Source organism: Zeugodacus cucurbitae, chromosome 6 (genome assembly GCF_028554725.1).
Source record: "Zeugodacus cucurbitae isolate PBARC_wt_2022May chromosome 6, idZeuCucr1.2, whole genome shotgun sequence".
NCBI classification, from domain to species: domain Eukaryota; kingdom Metazoa; phylum Arthropoda; class Insecta; order Diptera; family Tephritidae; genus Zeugodacus; species Zeugodacus cucurbitae.
In genome coordinates this window covers 69,442,909-69,464,389 of record NC_071671.1, presented here as the reverse complement: position 1 = coordinate 69,464,389, position 21,481 = coordinate 69,442,909, and the positions used below count along the sequence as shown (strand labels likewise).

The following is a 21,481-nucleotide window of genomic DNA, read 5'->3' as shown; positions in this document are numbered from 1 at the left end:
GTTTGGCATTTCATAATGACCAGACTTATTCCGGAACAATGTTTACTGTTAACATATGGCCCAAATTACTGGAAAAAGTTGTCGAAAATTGAGTCGAAATCATTTAAAGAATAACGGCAAATACTCATATCATAATAAATCTAAAATTTGACCATAACAGTAAATAACTTAATGATGTACCTATATGATGCAGTACTCTGAAGGCTTTAGTATGGTATACACGTGAGTTGAGAACGTTTATTTCAATAGTTTTACTAACAAGTAACTCGGCTTGAACCGTCTAACCATATCTTCTCCCAAAGCAAATATAATAAATTATTAAAATTTGTTTGAAATTCTCAATAAACTCTCCATCCTCATTTCATAAATGTCCACAGGCGCTATTCATATTATTTGCTTCGCCAACCCACTGTCGCAAAGCGTGCAATATTTCACCTTATAATGAACGCAACAACACAACCAATTATAATTTTCACACACACTCACGCACCGCCACATTCTACTCACTTCACTCACACTCCACCTTCACTACATTCAATGCTCACATTTGTGTGTGTGTGGCCGCTACACACCAGCCTACGACTGAGTTGATGTGCCGTACACCACCATAGCGAAGCGCTTCATTGCTACGCCCATCGTGCCAGCGCTGCAACCAATCAGCGCGCATGGCCGACACTGAAGATGGGACGCATTCGTCTGAGCATTGCTGGTTGGTCGCAAACCGGTTCCGCAATGCCAGCTAGCAGCGAGGCAAACTGGTGGAACCGGTTGGCCGCCGCTCTCCGCGCCGCTTTGACTTGCTCAGAGCGTAGCCTTTTCGTTGCGGTATTGTTACGCCTCCTCCTTGCTGTGTGTGTTTGTGAGCGATCGTGGTGTTGCTTTTGGTGCTTCTGCCGCTTGGCGTTACGGCATTTTACGTTGCTTGGCATTCGCAACGGTCGGCGGTTACACCAGCTCTAGCACTCATACATATGCACGTTCGCGGTGGTGTTGTTGACTGTACGTGTGTGTTTGAGTGTTTACTGTACGGTGCTGTTGGGTGACAGTGGTTTGGGCTCCATGGACGACAGCAATAGCTTCTTTGTATTGGTGCTAGTGGTTAGCGCTTTTGTTGTTGTTACCGACACTGGCGCTGGCAAAGCGAGACACAGCGCGTGGAAGATTTTTGTTTTGTTTTCACGTTTCGCTGTTAGCTGCTAGCTGTTGGCTGTTTGTGGTGCGGTTGGTTGGTGGCGCTGTTTGTCTGATTGAGCGATGCCAAGTCATTAGTTGATATTTTGACGGTCGAGTGACAGGGTGCGTTTCGGAACGGCAACAGTTTTTCTGCTCCATGCAATTCGAATTGTCAGTGCTTATTTGCTTACTTGTTTGATTCCTTTGTGAGACAACGATTTTTGCTCAGCATATAAATTGCTTATAAAATTATTGAGACGAGATCTATTGTGAGTGACATGATAATTGAAGTGAATAAGTAAAGAAGTGTTGTTTTGACTTAAACACCATATATAAATAGTGTCGAAAATAATTCGCAAATTGATTTAAAACAGCAACTAACTGTGTTTTGGTGACAAAAAAGTTGAGAAATTCTACAAACTGAATTACCTACAGTACTTCGAAATTCCTTAAATACAACATCAGGATAAATTTATGCATCTTTCAAATGGTAAGGAAAAATTACACACACATATGTATGTACATCGGTTTAAAACTCTTTTATAAAAACAAAAAAAAAACTGAAAATTTATTTAAAATTGGATTATTAGCTAAAAAATTTGCTCTGGAATAGAAGAATAAATTGTTTCTTTGCACATATATTAAAAAAATGTTTTCTGCCAAAAGTCAATGAGGAAATACCACCTTAATGAATTCGTCTTTACGAAATATTAATGTAGCAGTATATTATCAACATAAACTTGGATATATTCCAATTTTAAAGGAATTGTCAAATTAAGGTATTTGAAATAGCATATATTCCGTCGGAATTCAAAGCTGAAAGTCTGAACTCAGAATGTACTTCATGTCCAGTAAATGCAAAAAAAATATGTATCTGTATGTACAGGCCTGTAAAATATAATATCAGTTAAAAATAATAAATTTAATAATTAGTTATGGCACTTTTATCCTTGAAATCAATCAATTGTCTGTGCGAGAGTTTTGTGTTTTCCAAATTGGATTCTAACAATTTTAAAATATGAATTTTTTATTCCGACTTCTGAGAACTAAATTTATTCTTTGTCCATACATTTGGTTATACTAAATCAAAATTGCAATACCCAAAAAATGGTATTAAGCTTGATCCGATGAATAGAGATATCTTCAAACTTCAAACCATCTCAGAATGTCGTATGTATTTATGTATAGCTTATATTTGTAGTATCTAATTGCAATGAGAGTAATGTATACATATTTTAATTTCCATTCTTTCTTTTGACTTTAGAAGAAATATTTCCAAAGAATTTTCACGTTAGACATACTTTATATAAAAAATGTAACCTAAAATCATCTATTAATTTAAAAACAATTCACGATATGTTCAATGTTCACCTGCCCTCGCATAAAATTCAGTATCCAAGCTTTAAGATTTGAAAAATAAAAGCTTTTTCTTTGTCTGGAATACTATATAAACACATATATGTAACATGGTTCAAATAACATCCTTCTGAAATTTCAAATTCAGTGATCATTAGAAGAAACTATTAGGTCTTGGTTCAGCATAGATATAAAAGTTGCTTTGAGGTTGTTATCATGATAAAAAAATTGCTTGAAAGGAATACATGTTTTTAGTAGGAGGAGGATCATATAACATTTTCCTCATTCCGTGTTTGAGCATTATAGTTCGAGTTTATTCGACCATATCCCGTTTATACTATATGTATTGATTATAAAAAAAAACGTTAGGTTTCATTTACTAATAAAAATATTTATTAATTTATTTATCACTTTATTATCCATATTTTCATCTAAATAACATAAATTGAAATGAACATGAATGGGTTGCATGCAACCGATTTGACGGAACATTTATTAGAAATCCAATAAGAATGACCGCCCTTTCTACGCATTCTGCACAGTACTATGAACAGAACAGCAACAAAAAGAGGTCACTTAAAGAGCATATCTAAACAACTGCTCGTTAATTTATTATACAGTATAAAATTATACTTACATACATATATAATATATGAATATAATCGGTAATGATGTTAATATCTTAAATTAAATATTTGAACGAATTTGTGGAATGCAGTGAAAAAAAGCAACCAAGTATTGCGCGCTTGTCAAACCTTATGATTTGCTTTGCTTATCGGTTCGCATTCATAAGCGGCACACACAATTGACGCTGCGTGCACACGTTAAATTACCGAACGCAATAACCGCAATGGGTCACCTAACGAGATTACCTTAACTCTTTGACAGATTGACTAAATTGCCAAGTAGTAGATTATACATAGCGGCCAATGTTATTGTTGTAGCCTTCCACACACTCACACGCTTATTAAGACTTTCAACAGCAGTTGAGGCGCACTTGAATGGCGTGCAACTCTTCTAGTTGCATGTCGGCGAAAAATATTTTTCGACAACTGAGAAATTTTGGACGCCCAACGCCGGTAAATATGCTAATGACAATGGGCCACTTTGATCGCTTATCGCACAAAACGACAATAAAAATAAAAACAAAGTCTTGTAAAAGCAGCAGCACCCCATTGTTGGTGTAAATATGTGCGGAATGTTGTAAGCGCACTCGCCAAACATAATAAGTACATGCTTACATAAGTATATAGTTTTCTTTTTGAGTTACTAGCGCCGAAGCTCAGTGGTTACGCGCCTGCAGTGGCAATTAAAGGCGCAAGCCAATCGTTCATTTTGGTCGGCGAATCGCTCGGCGCTTAAAAATATGCAAATAGGTTGCATATACAACCGCACATTAAGCCTGCATAATGTCAACACCGCTGCGCTCCCCTACTCAGGCAAGTCCTTGCACCACTTCCTGCCACTGAAATGTGTTAACTGTTTCGTTTGGCAGCAAAAGCTTCACAGTGTATGTATGTGTGTGTGTTCGTAGTGAACGCTTGACCGCCACTGTCCAACAGTGCTAAAGCGCCTGTCAGTAGGCATGAAAAAACCCGAACCGTATAAATTAAATCCTAATTCGGCGCTAAGCAGTTCATTATCAGGAGCCAAAGGCGACTCTGGCTGTTGGCGTCTATAATTAGATTGCTTAAGTATGTTTTTAAATGCTTTTCATAAAACATTTGAAATGTGTATATCTAAGTGCTCTTTGTCCTGCATTGAGGGAGTTTGCTTTATTGAAATGTTGCGGGAAAATACACTGAGAGAAAAAAATAAGGTTTGTTGTTGTTTTGTATGAAAAATACTCCTTATAGGTTGTAGATAATAAATAATACATTCTTCTGAGTTTTAACTAAATATTATAGATTTTACCCAATCCTAATCTGAAAGAACTTCATACCACCTAGTTTTAATTTGTTAAAATTCTTCTCTTTACCAATGAAATTTACATGAAATTTAATTTGCTAATCTCTTATAAAATATATATTTTCCTTAATTTTTAAATTGAATCAGTTGTTATGTGAGTCAAATTCACTTTCAACTGCATAGAAAAGAGCTTGTTGGGTCGTAAGGTCTAATGAAGCCTGGAAGATAATTTTTCTGAGTGTATGAAAATATATGCAGCAGTAAAATAAATTATGCGAGTGTACAATATATAATCTACGAACCTATGGAGGAAAGAAAACCACTGGAGAGATTTTCGGGTCATAAAAGCAATGAAATTACGATCACGGAAACATTTTTATGAATTGGCTGCGACAAACCGCAAATTAAGTTGTTCCTCTCCAGTGGCGGTCGCATGGACGGAGAGACAAAATGAAAACAAATCAATAAACAGACTTGCATAAGTAAGTCAGGAAAAGCTAAGCTTGAATACAAGAACTTGGAAATACCAACTGAGCGTTGAAGCGGCTGCCATTATTCGTGAAAGCAGTATAGTTTAAGCCAATTATGACCCTGATAAGACTTAATTATCAACTCGAGTTAGCTTTTAGAGAGAGTGAGTATAGTTAAAAGACAATGGAACGTTAAGCAAAGAGGTATAAAGCAATTCAAACAGCAAGTCAGTTAGATAGATGAATTTTCAAAAATTTTGAGGCTTTAGTACTAGAGTAATATATTATACATTCTGAATAGATCTAGAAATGAAATCTGTATATAGTTCTAAAAAGGTGTTTTGTTATTAAAAATTTCAGTTTCTTCAAAGAGAGAGTTAATAAAAATTCCATAAAACCCCTTAATCCAAAAAGAAAAAGGGTAGCAAGTAGAAGAAGATCCTCAAAAGGTTTTGAAACCTTGCATAAGGTCTAAACTGAAATCATCTATCTATTCAGCAAACTGTTTCAGAGTTTCGAGGCATCGTGCACACCCTTTAACTAATCCACCGGAAATTTCATAAATCTCAATAAAACGCACAAAATTAGCATTCGTTCGCCATCGACGTTGTCAATTTAGTTGTTATGTACTACATTATTATTATTATTATTGCTGTTTGTCTTTGTTAGCAATACGATTTGTTTGTATTGTCGAACAACAGATTTAATGAAATCATTTGCAATTCAATGCAACATTTATTGGGATAAATTTGAATGGAAAGAAGGGCTAAACCCAACTCGTTATAATGAGATTTTATGAATGGCGAATCACTAATTAATTAACCACTTGCTATAACTAACAGCAAACATAAATAATAACAATAACAACAAACATGCAATTCACCGCATAAAATACTTATTTCCTTTATTTATATATTTATTTGCTTTATGTCCACACCGAACTCGGCCATTGACCATTGACCAAAACGTTCATAATAATTACGGAATATCAACTAACTTATAAACGAAACGTCCGAAAGAGGCCACGGTAGCGGCGCGAACGCCCGCTTCAACCTGTCGCTTTTGCATGCGCTTCGAAACTTTTCCCACGGCCCGTGCTTCATAATCGCTTGAGCATCGATCCCACCGTATTAGCGCCTCGTCTCGCAGAAAGAAAAGAAATATAAGATATCTAATCGCTTTGCTTCGCTCATTTTCGTTCCGTTCGACGATCTTTGATCGCATAAACGCGACAGCGTTTAATTTATGCAAATAACCATCTTTTGACGCATTACGGCAGCAGCGCTAATATTTCCAATGTGGAGACTGCAGCCACCGCAGTCTACATCTTTCTCTTCTCCAACGTTCGTATAAGAAGCATCGTATGACTTTGAATTGTAATTTTCGAAAATGTTACCGTGTTTGTTGTAGTTTTGTTGTCATCAACAAGTCATTTCAACTTCTTTGTTGCTTTTTTTATATTTTTCTTCTATGCTTTTATGAGCGCTCCATTATTATAGTTCAATTCTGCTGTGGCGCTTTTGTTGCCGCTAAGTTTCCAAAATGTTCAGCTCTTTGTCGCTTTGTTCCATTTATTCATTCTCGAAGATTTGTTTATTTGATGTGGGCGTTTGTTTGCGGCAATAAGGTAATCTATATGCTTGATTAGGCTCAATCTCTTTTCATAAATGGAGACATTAGCTGCTTAAGAAGGTGTTAAAATTGCTAATACTGGTGTGAAATCTTGAAGTTTGGCATAAATTTGTTTATCAAATATTATTTATGGAAATTTTGAGGTTTCTGATTTGTATTTAATTGGGACATTGTCCGGGGAGGTTTGTGGAAACGATTTGAAAATATTTTTGTAACTACTAAAGACACTCAGACTATAAGATGGAACTGTTCCTCAGTTTGATACAGTGATGATTTATGTTTTCTGAGGTTTGGAGGATCCCACAAGTCTTAAGTAGGAACGATCATTTTATGAATTCTACTAGAACTAGTTTCAACATTGTGACAGGCATCAAAAAAGCAGATTTTATAAAATTCAGAAATTTTACTATGCCAAGTTTTGATCAGACTTTCTCTCTGCTGACATTTATTTGAGATCACACAGCGATAGTCATCATGTAAGATATTCTAATATTTAAACAGAAATCTAAGCTAGGTTTCTTGTTGTAAATTTAAAAGAAATATTAATAAAATCAGAAATATTTTCGGCATCTGTAAATTAGTCTTCATGTGAGCACTCACCGAATAAATTCACAACCAAAAATTCAAGAAAATAATTAGACATCATTCAAGCTGACGTCTACCTAATTCCATTATTAATTAAAATTTTTATTAACAACAAACATACAGTTACATACAACAACATACAACAACATACAAATGTTGCAAATACAACACTGACTCCTTGAAATGCATTTGCAATTCATGAGTAATCGCAAAAAAAAAGACAAAAAAGTATCAAAAATCATACAGCAACTGTCGAAGAAGATCATAACACCCATTGAAAGTCTATAATTAATTTCCAGCATCACTCAGTGAGTTAATTGCCGGTTTGAATAATGTATTAAGTTGGACTTGTTTTTTGCTGAGGCATCTACGAATATTCGATTGATTCGGTATTTAAATGCACGCAAAGTAAGAAATGAATTATTGAAATAGCCACAAAGACTAGGGCAAAATCAGACACATTCGCACGCACATAAATCCATAAGGTCGTCACCTTTTTTTACCACTAGAAGCGCTGCGGTCACAAACAAAACAAGTCGTCTCTTCACTGGCCACCATTTACAGCCACCGCCAGCAACGCATGTGAACCGAAATAATAAACATATTGTCTGCTACTTAAACTCTTGTTGTTGTTGTTTAGCTACTTACAATTCCAGCGCTGTTAAATAGCCGCTTCCCAAGTGCTGCGCAGTTAAAAAATAACTTTTAATCTAAAATATTATGATTAAGCAGTTAATTTGTTTGTTGTTATCATGTGCATATAGGCAAGGACCGCTGTGGCTTTTTCTGTGTGTGCGGAGAAGGCGCTATGCTCGCCAGTAGCTTCGTTACGGTAATAAGCGAAGCTAAAGCGTCGGTGCGTTTGAGTCGCGTCGGAGCGTGGAGTATGAAACGCACCAAAGCAAAGCACAGTAAAATGGAATGAAATTATACACAATTATACGCATTTGGATTATTCATTCATAAAAGCACACATTTAACCATATCAAAGCCAACAGCAACAACAGCAAACACAAAAACTAAATTTGAGTCTTCAGTTGTATATGTAAGTGTACCTGCTGCTTGGTTTGGTTTTTATTTTGGTTTAAGTTGACCCCAAATTGCTGCTAAGCTGTGGCACCAACTGTGAACCTTCATCAATATGCCCAGATACAAACATACATACATACATACATACATACATACATATATTATATTTATGCATTTACATATGTATATGTTTGTAGATACTGTATCTTAATATGCTTCACGAAATGACAAATCAATTAACTTTCGTCGGACCGCCATAGCGCTTTCGAAGCCGCTTCGCACAATGTTCGTGTTGATTGCATGACCAGTTCACGAGAAATTAGTCAAAGTCCATAATAATTTAGTTGGAACAATGAGTTAAACTCTTAATTTGACCATTAGTGTTTTGGATGTTTCTCAATATATTCCTTATTTCCTTATAGTTGGGTTAAACTACTCTCTGTTTGGCGATTGTTTAGAGTATCTAACATTTCTTCGGTGATTTTTTAAAATTTGTCTTTTGAAGAAACCACATTTAACCTTCTTCTTCTTCTTGACTGGCGTAGACGCCGCTTACGCAGTTATAGCCGAGTCCAAAACAGCGTGCCACATATCTCTTCCTCGGCTTCCGCCAGCGGCTACTGCATCGAATACTTTCAGAGTTGGAGCACTTTCATCCATTCGAACAACATGACCTAGCCAGCGTAGCCGCTGTCTTTTTATTCGCTGGACTATGTCTATGTCGTCGAATACCACATACAGCTAATCGTTCCATCCTCTGCGGTATTCGCCGTTGCCAATGTTTAAGGGACCATAAATCTTCCGCAAAACCTTTCTCTCGAAAACTCCTACTTAGTCCATAGTAGCACCTGTTGGCAAGAGTGATTCTGCGTTGGATTTCCAGGCTGACATTGTTGAAGTGACCAAATCTCTTCAGCACATGCACATAACTTCGCTGAAATATGCCTATGTAGCAAAGTTCCATAATAATTTCTATTACTAGCGGTAGATCTAGATGTGGGAAGCGTCGAAGGCCCTATAAAGTATATATGTAAATGATCAGTATGTTGAACTGAGTCGATTTAGCCATGTCCGTCTGTCTGTCCGTCTGTATATATACGAACTAGTCCTTCAGTTTTTAAGATATCGTTTTGAAATTTTGCAGGTGTTATTTTCTTTTCAAGAAGCTGCTCATTTGTCGGAACTGCCGATATCGGACTACTATATCATATAGCTGCCATACAAACTGAACGATCGGAATCAAGGGCTTGTGTGGAAAACTTCCGCATTTTACTACATATCTTCAAGAAATTTGGTGTGAGTTATTGCTCATTGAAATAATTTAATCTTTCGCATTTGACGTAGTATCTTCACGAAATTTTACAAAGAAATGCACCTGTGAAGGGTATATTAGCTTCGGTACAGCCGAAGTTAACGTTTTTTCTTGTTTAATGATGTATTCATCACAGCTCAAATAACTTCTAAGATTTACTTATTCTTTTATTTTTATTATTTACATTGTACTTGTTAACCTCTATTGCTATTGAACTTCTTTCTAAGATACAGTTCCCACGATAGTCGGTTCCACATAACCGGAACCGACCCAGATATTTATCCGATTAAGGTCAGTCAACTCGACAGCATTGTTTAGAATCATTTAAGGAATATTTTTTGACACTACAACTAGAACAATGTTTAAGATTTCTCTCGAAGATTTTGAGTACTAAATATGCTTGATTAAAATGAGCAACCTTGGAGGATCTCTGCGGTTATAACCGCTAAAAGAGAGAGTGTAGTTTGAAATTGTACTCTAGCAGATTTATATTTATCAAAAGAAGAAATCTATCGGATAGGGAGTTTTTAAACACAATTCTCTTACTTATGTATTATGGAAATTACTAATTGATGGTATAGTAGAACTTCAAGTATTAGATAGTTTAAAAATATCAATTGCATATATACTATATTCTTATGAAACAAGAAACATATCTGAACCAATAATCTGGATAGGAAACTAAAACCGTTTGTCGATGTCATCGAATAAAAGCCAAGCCAATATAACTAAATATAGTACTAATTTAAGTATATTTATTTGAATTGCGGCCATAAGATAGCAAATATCAAATTGTAAGACTTCAGTAAAGCTTAAAGCAAATTTAGAAGGTCTTAGCTGACAATTTAAACTAATGAGTCATAAATGAGCTACTGAGATGCAGTAAAAAAATGCATTTGCTTGGCGACAAACGGGCGGGTCCAAAATGCTGCTAATGGCACTAAGTACGCATATCCATGACTAATCAGCTGATACAAACTTTATAAGAAAATTTTCCAAAAAACAGTAGAAGTAAAGCGTTTGTAAAAGCAACTACACTACTACACACTGTTGCGCAACAAAAAATCACACACATATACATATACATATGTATGTAATATCATGGATGTAATCTAGAAAATGCCTAACTAACGCACTAATTTCCAATTACAGCACATTAAATGATTTCGTGGAACGCGTAAAAAGTGTTAACTGCAATATTAGAGTGAAGCGAGCGATTGCGCGTCGGATTCTGGAGACACTTGCCCCGAGACAAAAACAGAAAAACGCCCAAAGCAGTGAGCGAAACAAAACAAACACCAGCGTGCGCGAGTAACTCGAAGGCCTGCAAATTAACTGATAAACTAACGACTTTCCAGTGCTACATTAGACGCTCGAACGCTGCGCCGCACACTTTTTCAACGCTCCACAGTAGAGCTGCGTGCGTGTAAATAAATCTCAGCGACGACGACGACGACGCCACAACTGTAATAAACGTTAAGAATTTTACAAAACGAACAATAAAACAAAAAATAGTGAAACAAGAAGAAGAAGAAGAAAATAGTTCAACTCTAATTTTATTACGCGAGTGATTAAAGCTTAGTGATAAGCGGCCATTAAAAGTGTAACCGCTTGCCCGAAATAGAAGTAGCCCGACAACGCTGTTGTTGTTAGTGTTTTTTTGTGAGTAAGTGAGTGATTATACGAACGCTGGACACGCTGCTGTCAATCAGCTGCACCGACGACGCATTGACGCAAGCAGCCGTGCAGAGACGCGGACGCGGCGGTGGTGGTGCTGGAGGTGCCGCAGCTGTTAGTGCTGTTGGTGTGGGTGCAAGCGGCGGCAGAAACATTAGTCGCTGGACCGAAATACCGTTGGGCATAAATACGCGAAATATGCCACATACAGGTGAGTTAGGGATTCCTAGAAATTAAAATAATTTAAGTGAAACCAGAATGAGGCACCCTTTATGAATTCAAAAATTTTAAGGAAACATGATGTTTAGGAAAATATATTGTAAGTCAAAATCAAATGCATAGCATTTAAAAAAATTTGTGTTGCCACTTTTTTTAGTACAAACCACCTTTTTTAAACTACTATATTCGCTTCAATCCAAGCGTTATCTAACAAAAATAACGACCTCCTTCATATCACTCACGCCTTCTCTGAAGCTACTCGCTTCCGAAACGTCAAATCCAATTAGCCCAAGCGGCGATCTCAGCGATTCAATTAAAATTTAAACAAATTCATTTAAATTTCAATTAGAAGCCATAAAATAATACCGAAATTTTGTAAACATAATTCACCATGCAAAATCGCATTATCACAAATGAAGTGATTGGTTATACTAAATACTTGTTGAGTAGATTTCGGCACAACAAGTTTGTGTCTTAACTCTTTCATTTGCTACGCATCGTTGTCGACGATGAAGTAGTAGTAGTAGTCAACGCGATAATTGCCAGCTGCCAGCCGTCAACGGGCGCTGCTCACTGACTTTGTGGCTTCATTAATCTATTTAGTACGGAAAGAGATATATACCAACAACAAACATACATACAGTTGTCTTACAACAACACCAACAAGCATGAAATACAAAACGTGTTGTACTATTTAATGCCATCAATCGTTGTTGTTGTTGTTCGATGTGTGAGTGTGTGTGTATTTTCCTGTTACTGGCTGCGCTGTGGTGATTTAAATTTGTGAGGCGCACAAAATTAGTATTGAAATTTGAAACTTGCGCCGTTTTCTGCTTGATTTAGTGATAATTAAAATCGACTAAATTAAAAATTAAGCATGCAAAGTCTTTCTCTTTCTCTTCATTTGAGGTTTTTTCTGTTTGTTTATCTGTGTATATACATATATAATATATATATAAAGAGCTACTTTGTCCAACTTTCAACACAAGCGCGTTGAGTCGCCTGAGGCCACCATCGTCGTTTTTTTTTTTTTGTTGATTGTTTCAAGCAGCTTACACGCTTCTAATTTGTTTGTTATCACTTTCGGGAAGAATTGAGTTACTGTGACCCGTAATAAGGACTAGCGTTGAGGCTGCAATTGATTGATCGATCGATCGTGTTTGCGTGATGGAGTATATAAAAGTTTCGCTGGAAAAGTTATAAAGACAGCCATTTAATGTTGGTGTTATATATTAGATTTCAAGCTTGTCTTTTCATGATTTATATTTTATTTTGAGTTCGAATAGGTTTTCTGAATTTTTTTTTTTTTATATTTTTTCAATTTTTTTTTTGTTTCTTTTTTTTTTTTGCTGCTCAAAGATCAAAGTGGAGACGCGAAATGCAAAAACGCAATGGAAATCCCCCTTTAAATTTGCTTTCACGGTTATTAGTTTTATTGATGCGAAGCGCATTCTTCTCGTGTCATTACGCGCCGCACAGTGTTGTTGTTGTTGTTTTAACTGGCTTTATGAGTATTGTATCCTGCTTCGTGTTGTTGTTATTGTTATTGATATGGTTGTTGATGTATGACGGGGCAGCAGACGTCGTGAGTGAAGAGCATTCTCACTAAGCATACATGTATATGTATATAAAGTCCAATGTACAGTTTTTTCTTAACTTCGCAAGGTGCTCATACACTGACAAAAACAATAACAACAAAATTTGCTGAGTGTTGTTGAATGTTGTTGTTTTTTATTTAACGATCACAAGTGCGCGTCTCTTTCCATTTAGTGAGCAATACAGAGCGGTGCGAAGCCTTAAAAAATAGCTCGAGCGCAAAATTTTTACGATACAACAACAAGCAAGATGCTCCAAAAACATAACGCATATTATGGTGCAAACATCGGAGTTAAAGGCTAAGTATATAAGCCATACAAAAAAAAAAGTTGAAATTGAAAAGTGCAAAACTACCATAAAAAGTTTAAATACCGACAGGAAGCATTTAAGTAACTTCACACCAAGCGGACACTCCGCTCGGACCGGCGCTCGAGACTCAGAGGGGTCTGAGTCACTTTTGTACTGCCTTTTGTGCATTCACCTCAGCGCTGTTACAAATGTTCATGCATAAATTGCTTTACCCTGCAGTACGCTACTCATTGGGGGGTGGAAAGGGGTTTTTGCAACGCTTCTGTATCTACAGTTAATGGGTTTGAATGCTTTTGCGTTGAGTCCGTAGTGGCGCAGTTGTAAATATAAACGAATTCGCCTAGGGGTTCAGTTTGGGATCAGCCATCGTAAAACGGTATTGAAAAATTGGTGAACATTTCTCAGAGTGACTATTTTGTCGTGGACTGCAGTAGTCCATAGTCTTACAAAAACAAAGAAAGAGAGACCTCTGATGGATTACATTTTCTTTAGAAGCAACAATGAAAAATTTACAGTTTATTAGCTATGGGCTGGAATTCGAAATTCGATATTCGAAATATTTCATGCATTTTTTCTTAGCACAATTTCCTACTTTAAGCTATTAAAATCAATCTCACAGCTGTAAATACATGAAATCAGCTTTAAAGCCCAAGCCACTCATAATTCATTACTAATATTTCCCCAACTTATAATCTCGAAAGCGGCAGCAGTAAAGTGTTGATAACTAGCTGATAAGCTTGACATGACATATGACACGAGTCGTGAATCGTCTGCAATTAAGCGCAATTAACGTGCTATCTCAACTCTTTTAAGTCACCACGAATGCTGTGGACCCACTACTGCTGTGTCACAAACCGTAGCCACCAACCGCGGCGGCCTCTATGGTTGACATGCCAGATCTTTATCGCGACACATTTGAAACTATTAACATAATATAAATTTGTTTAAATAGCGGTTTTTAATAATAAGATAAACATGATTATAGCCCGACAGCCAAAGCAGCGGGCGGCACCTGTTACAACAACAACAAAAGTAACCAACAATAACAAAACAATACGCTTGCAACAAAGCAACGTTTTGTTGTATTGGCGACAACATCATTAATGATTTTATCAGTTGGGAAATCAGTCGCTATCATTTTAAAAATTAGTTTGCATTTAGACAACTCTATTATGCGCTCGTCTAGTGCTTTGTTGGCCGTCTAATTTATTTGCTCGTTCTTTTGTAAAAGTATATGTTATACACTACATATGCTTGTGGCTTGTCTCGTCTGCTTCGCCTGCTGCTTATCGCGCGCACAATCTCTTTCTAAATCTGCCATGAAAAAATTGGCTTATCGCTGACGTGCGCTCGCTACCACAACGCAACAACACCAGCGCCGCTAATTTTTGAGAAATTACCCATAATCAATTACCGCTTTCAGCACCGTCACAATGTGCTAGTACCAAAAAAAAAAACCAAAAAACACAAAAACAAAAACTACATAAACATGTTTATGCAAATTGGAACCAATGTTTTCAAAATAATACTTTTTTGGAAGACCGATTTATTTTGGTCATAATAGTCCAGGTGTTAAAATCGAGGAATTCGAAAAAACATGAAACTACTTTTTTTATTTATTTTTTTTCGAATAATAGCCAATAAGTAGGTGAAATGAAATAAAAAAAAATATTTCCCATATAAAAAAATATTAGCTTACTTAGGATGGAACCTTTTGTTTTTAAAAACATTATTCAGAGTCTGAAGTTAAAAAAGATATAATTATTTTTAAAAAACATCTTGCAAACAAATCACAAAGAGTAACCTTTACTAGACCAAAATCTATGAATTGTAGATGAAGATTTAAAATAGAGATTCCTAAATAGATCACAGGATATTATTTGTAGATCTTTCTATAGATATATAGATCTAATAATATTAATGTTTTCGTTTCTCTGCAGGACAAGCTGGCGTTAATCAACTGGGCGGCGTTTTCGTCAATGGCCGACCCTTGCCCGACTGTGTGCGCCGTCGCATTGTCGAGTTGGCTCTATGCGGTGTACGACCTTGCGATATATCACGACAATTATTGGTCTCACATGGTGAGTTATCTATATAATTAAACTCGTACTTATATTCATTAAAAAATAGAAGCCCAGCTGAGGTATAGTAAGAGTTCAGACAGTGGTTTTACTCACAGCACATATTTTAGGCGTATGGTTCTCAAGAAGAAATGAAACGCATATAATTTAATGTTAAACGAATCTCTAGATCTATTATAGAGATAAGGGCTTGTCATTATATTTTAAAAAAGATTTCCGCCAAGTGACCTCTGCCTTGCCGGTTCGAATAAATACAGCGGGCAGGGCCAATTTTCGACCACTTTGTGCAGCGATTGAGACCGGTTGTCACCAAGAAATGTTGTTCCGGAGTAAGTCTCTTTATTATGAGACTATGCTTTCGACTTGATAAAAACACCCGTTAGTTAGTTAAGTACTTTCACGTGCTTATAGTTCCCTTCGTAAATGTTGAAAATGTGACACAAGTGAAACAAGAACTCTTCGGAAATCCATTTTTAATATGCCTATATGAAACTGAGCTGATGACTGCCAATCGACTAAATCGGTCAATGTTTTCAAGTGTTAGAGATCAAGGAAAATAGTTTAGTTTGAACCACTAGCTATATACTCGTATATGTATATCTCGTATCGGATTAGATCGAGTCGAGACAGGGTAGGCCTTTTGTTTCCTCTGATGGCAACAATTATGGAATGCAAAATATTGAATGGTGAGAAAATTGGATCCGATTTGAGTGATCCGCTTAGACACCATGGCAGATGTACTTCTCCCAAATCTAACTATATATATAAGTTTACTATATTATTCTTGCTGTAGCTTAATAATTTTGACTCTTTGTATTAATTGTTAATTCACAATTTTCATTTTGGTTCTTTCTATTTGTCAGGTTGCGTTTCCAAGATATTAACGCGCTTCTATGAAACTGGTTCTATACGACCGGGATCGATTGGCGGCAGCAAGACCAAGGTAAGCACAAAATCTATGAAAAAATTTGAAAAAACATAAAATTTTAGTTAGTACCGTTATCAATTGGAAAGCAAAGAGCATTTTGTCAGATTGCTGACGTACATATAAATATATACATGTATATGTGTGGGTGTCTGTGACCCACCTGTACTTTCATTAGCCCACAAATACAAATATTGATTCGAAATTTTAATGGCCGCCTGTCGAGCGCTGTTGATGTTGTTGTGGGCTGTGCGACGACACAGTCAACACAGACAACGCTTACAAATCACTCCACGGCCAAGTTAATGCGCAAAGTAGTTTATATTTATTTACATTTGTACGTTTTGACATGACATGCTAACACACATAATACAATATATCAAACATTTATTGGCCGCAATAAAACGCGGAGATCCTACGCGCTGCGCCCTCAAGTGCCAACTGCTCGCGTCACAACCGCAAATCGACGAGCGCAAACGCACGAACACGGCAACCACCAACAGGCAAGCGGGGCGCTTGGTTGTTCTTGTTGTTTTATGTACTCAATAACTGTTACAAATCAATCTCGTTTATTAAACGCGATAACGCGCCGCAATTAGCAGGCGAATCCTGTTCACCAGCTGCACTTGAGCGTTTCAGTTCGCACGCCCGCGGCTCAAGTGCGCTGGTTTGGTGCAAACGACTAACAACAACAACAAACACATACATGCACAAGTACACAGACAGCGGCGCATACATACCGGTTTGTGGAAGTGTGTAAATTATGACAAGCGTAATCTCCACGAAACGCACCATTTACGATCGTGTCATCGCGCATTTAGCTATTAGCTACTGTTTTGCTAGCTGTAATCTGACAACGCTGTGATAAGCTAATAATTATGTGTACTTGGCAACGCCAAATTCCACCGTAAGCCACCGCAATTACCGATGGGAATAGGTGCAACCGCGACTTGTGTGTGGTGACGACAATGTTTTCTAATGTCCATGTTCCCGTCCATGAATTTGTCCAACAAGCGTTTGTTGCGCAACTGTGCCGCTATGCCGCCGTGCTTTATTAGCAGATTATGTACTGTGATGAGGTAATTCACGGATTTTTTTCCGAAATTTGTTTACTACATACTTACATGTGTGCAAGCAAATATCCATATCATAAGCGCACATGAATTACCGGAGATAACCAAGTACACAGGTTTAAATTGGTATAAAAAGAGAATATTTAATTTTTTTTTCTAATTTCAAGCCTAGAAAAAATATTTTTTTATTATATATCTACAAATGTTTCAATCAAGTGTTAATTCTGTGAATATTACAAATAATTGTCATTCACAATAGTAAAATTAGTCTAAAATCTGTAAAACTAAATATGGTGATTTTATTACCACTTCAATAACATGTTTTCTGACATTTTGTTGATCCCTTAGTTTCGAGCAGCTTCCAAGCCTTACTTTTTTTATAAAAATTTCAGGTAAAACTGGTCCAAAGTACTACTACTATCTAAATAATGAAGATTCAACTGTTTAGCTTAGTTGTTGCTTTGCCATGTGAACTTTTTAATAAAAAAGGCGCGAGCTTTTTCAGCAAGCTAGCAAGCAGTGAAATGGCGAATCGAAAACAGATATTGAAAGGTTTGGAACATATTTTGAAAACTGAAATATACTATATATTGGGCAAAGAAATTAACAACCAGTCGAATGCATATTGCCAATGTTACAAGGAAGAAGGTGGGATTTCTTTCTCCTTCACTATAAAGCAATAGTTAGCCTGAAGCTGAAACATCTCGGTAGTACGAATTTCGGCGAACCAGGTGTATTGGCCCCGAACACATATTAATCGCCTCAACTAATTTGAAAACGACGCAAATCCAACTCTAGACGTTTGCGGTATCATAAAGGACTGACGAATTTATCTGTCCAAGTGGGATCTCTTGTGGCTCTGTCGCAAAGATCACGCCTATAATCTAACCCAACCTATATACGAAATTTGGATGAATTTGTTTATATAGGTTGCCGAATATGAAATTTGATTCAAGGATGGTACCACCCTTGACTGAAGGGATTACGTCGCTTGATACGCTACTTTTGATTTGTCACTTCTTTTCGGAGTTTAAATAGATATTTGAGTAATTTGAGTAATCAAAGAGTAATTTAATGAAAAATATACCGTAAAGTTTTTTTTAGGAACTTAAACTATTAAGGAATAATAGAACAATGTAGGAAAAATGTCTACCAAAATAAAAATATACCAAAACTTTCACACCATGAGTACATACTATACAAACCATATGTGTAATATGAACACTTCGCTGGCACCATCAATCATAGCGCCCAAGCAACCCTAATTAATAGCGCAACGAATATAATTTCCAGAATTCCACGATTACTCCAGAATACAACAGGGATTCACGCAAAGCAATTACAATTCAATAAAGACAAGGTTTTGGTAAACTTTTTTTTTTTTGTTATAGACCACAACATTAACATATTTGTTTATAATATGGTTTATTAGAGGAATCGCTGGTGAAATCAGCGCTCACCTTATTTACTAGCTGATTTCTTATTTGCTTTGCAGCGACAGTGCATACCACCCACCCCTCTCGACAGGGCGTCGACAACAATAGACGGACAAAGTGCGCGTTTAACACCTCAATTGAATGTTGATTGCAGCTTTTGTTCATTCTTGTTGTTGTTGCATTATGTTAGGTCATAATACAAGAGGACTATGAGGGTGAGCACGTGCATAATAATAAACTATAAAGGGGCGCTAGACTAGCGTGTTCAGGCGCTGATAAACATCGCCAACGAAGCGAACAGCAATGACTGTTATTGAGGTGAAGGGAAAGCGCACTAGCAAAGTTTGTGTTGAAGGGTGCTGGCAGTGGAGATAGCTAAAATTGGACTGGGGCGCTTGTGGTTTCGTGCTGTGGGCGTAGATCCACTGTGTTAACTGCCGATTTATGAATTTTTAATGAATTGTCCTGTGACACGTAAGGGACAAGCCAAGACGCTTACTGCGGTGTCGAAGCAATACTTATGAAGCAGTTTTGCATATTTGAACTACATATGTGCATACATATTTGGGGCATATTTCAGGTGTGCGAATGAGAGTGCTGATTTGCAAATATTTGCGCATTTCCGCCGTTATTCGTCACAAACTCGTTTGAGGCGTGGCTGCGCAGCACTTGACTATTGTTGCGCTGCCATGGCGGAAATCCTGTGCTGGCGGTTGACTTCAAAGTGCATTCGAAGCCTCTTGGTATGAGTTTTGCGTGTTGCACCACAACCAAGTGTATTGCATGTGTTGCAAACACAATTTAATTTCACGGTATTTAATAAGATATTTTTGTGGCATGCAACACATACCAGATATATTCCATATGTAATTCATTGCAAGCTTTAAATAACACTGTATTCTCTCTTTTCTTTGCAGCAAGTAGCCACGCCCACCGTGGTCAAGAAAATCATACGCTTGAAGGAGGAGAACAGCGGCATGTTTGCTTGGGAGATACGCGAGCAATTGCAGCAACAACGCATTTGTGATCCCTCTTCGGTGCCCTCCATCAGTTCCATCAACAGAATATTGCGCAATAGCGGTCTGTGGACCGATGAGATGACATCGAGTCAGCAAAATGCCGCCGCTGCTGCTGCTGCCGCACAGCAAATGTCAACGGTTGCCTATTCAACGCAAGCTCATCTCTATGCGAATAGCGCTGCCGCCGCGGCCGCCGCTGCCGCTGCTGGCAGTAGTAATGCGCCGGGCTGTCCACCCTCAGCCGACGGCGCTAGAGTTCCCACAGCCACTTTAGTACATCGCTCAGCGTTACCACCTTTGCGCGCAGCTCACCATGCACATCCCTCTTCGCATCTCGCCGGCACCAGCGCTCATCCGCATGTTGCTGCACCGCATCCGCTCAGTTTGCCTGCACAATTCCGTTATAACTCCGCCGCAGCTGCTGCTGCTGCCGCTGCAGCGGTAGCGGCCAACGAGAATGCTAGAGGAAATGTCAGCGCAGCAACGCAGGAGGCGCGCTTAATGGCAACCGCCAGTGTCGGTGATATGCCCATCAAACCGGAACCAAAGCATCCAGCCACTGCGCATATGGCAGCATTGAGTGCCGCTGGTAGCAGCAGTTCGGCACTTGCACAACTCTCAGCTACGGTTTCCTCGGCGGTGTCGGGTCAACTCAGCGCACAGGATCTCACCTACACAGCATTGCACAAGCACTGGCTGTGGCATCCCTCGCTACTCTACTACTCCACGCAGCATGCACAGGCTGCCACCCAATTTCTACCATACGCTCAAGCTCAGTGTCCGGCGTATTTCCACGCCGGTGGCAGTGGCAGCAGCAGCAGCGGTATAGGCAGCACGCTCAGCATCGACTTGGTAACGCACAGTGCCAGCGATGCGGTTAGTGACTGTGATTCTGGAAAGTCTTCGCCAGCGACCTCACTGAACGCTGCACCCACCGCAGGCTCCCTAAGCGGCCGTGAGTCGGCGCAAGGCAACGTAACCAACTGTCGCAAGCGCAATCCTTACTCCATTGAGGAACTGTTGAAAAAGCCGGAGAAGCGCATGCGTCTGCAAGGCGGTGATGGCAGTCCACGCAAGGAGGACGAATCCAGTGACAGCAGCGTCAGCTCGAGCGCCAGTAGCCGCAGCAGCTGCTATGATGACAGCTGTGATGAGACGCGCAGTCAAAAGACCGAACCGCTGGCCGCTGACGACTGCAATGATAATGTAGAGGTTGTGAATTAATTGAACTAGTTCAGAGAGACGAACTAGTAAGGTGTTAGTGAGAGAAGGAGTATATTCGAAGTATTTATTGATGTAATAATTGTAATTAAATCAAAGACAAATTATGTTTAAATTAAATGTGTAAATGAACTCAATTGTGTATCTTAAAGATAGTATTGAAATGAAAGAGCGCTATATGGTATAAGTAGCTGTGTAGTTAAATGCTTAATTTTTGTGAATGGATTCCCAATTAAACTTAATTTAAAAATAAAATAAAAAAGAAAAACATTTTGTAATTTTTCTTGGTTTGGTAAATTTTTTTGTTTGATTAATTAAAAGGTAAGGTATGGAATTCGAAAGGCATTTTTGAAAGCTAATATTACGGATGATTACAATTTCGAGAATTTATGTGGATAATGTCATCTCCAACAACGTTTGGTTTTTTTAAGCCGGAATTAGCAAGAATTAAAGCCTTCAG

At 37.8% G+C, this 21,481-nt stretch overlaps 1 protein-coding gene across 2 annotated transcripts; it reads left to right on the top strand.

Moving 5' to 3' along the window:
• The first annotated feature begins 1,189 nt into the window (after window positions 1–1,189).
• LOC105221474 (paired box pox-neuro protein) lies at window positions 1,190–21,247 on the top strand. Of its 2 annotated transcripts, XM_054234733.1 has the most exons (5): window positions 1,190–1,663; window positions 10,618–11,353; window positions 15,207–15,347; window positions 16,211–16,290; window positions 19,699–21,247. In XM_054234733.1, exons 2-5 carry the CDS (start codon window positions 11,341–11,343, stop codon window positions 21,022–21,024), a joined length of 1,560 nt encoding a protein of 519 aa, XP_054090708.1. In that variant the 5' UTR covers window positions 1,190–1,663; window positions 10,618–11,340; the 3' UTR covers window positions 21,025–21,247. The 2 variants fall into 2 exon arrangements, with proteins under 2 accessions (XP_054090708.1, XP_011196807.2); XM_011198505.3 differs by lacking the exon at window positions 1,190–1,663 and having other exon boundaries at window positions 10,397–11,353.
• Window positions 21,248–21,481: the final 234 nt, after the last annotated feature.

Bases quoted from the DNA above. Each gene is read 5' to 3' on its own strand.
- LOC105221474 (XM_054234733.1), top strand. The intron at 15,348-16,210 runs GTGAGTTATCTA...TCTATTTGTCAG, and splicing joins ACAATTATTGGTCTCACATG to GTTGCGTTTCCAAGATATTA. The intron at 16,291-19,698 runs GTAAGCACAAAA...TTTTCTTTGCAG, and splicing joins TTGGCGGCAGCAAGACCAAG to CAAGTAGCCACGCCCACCGT.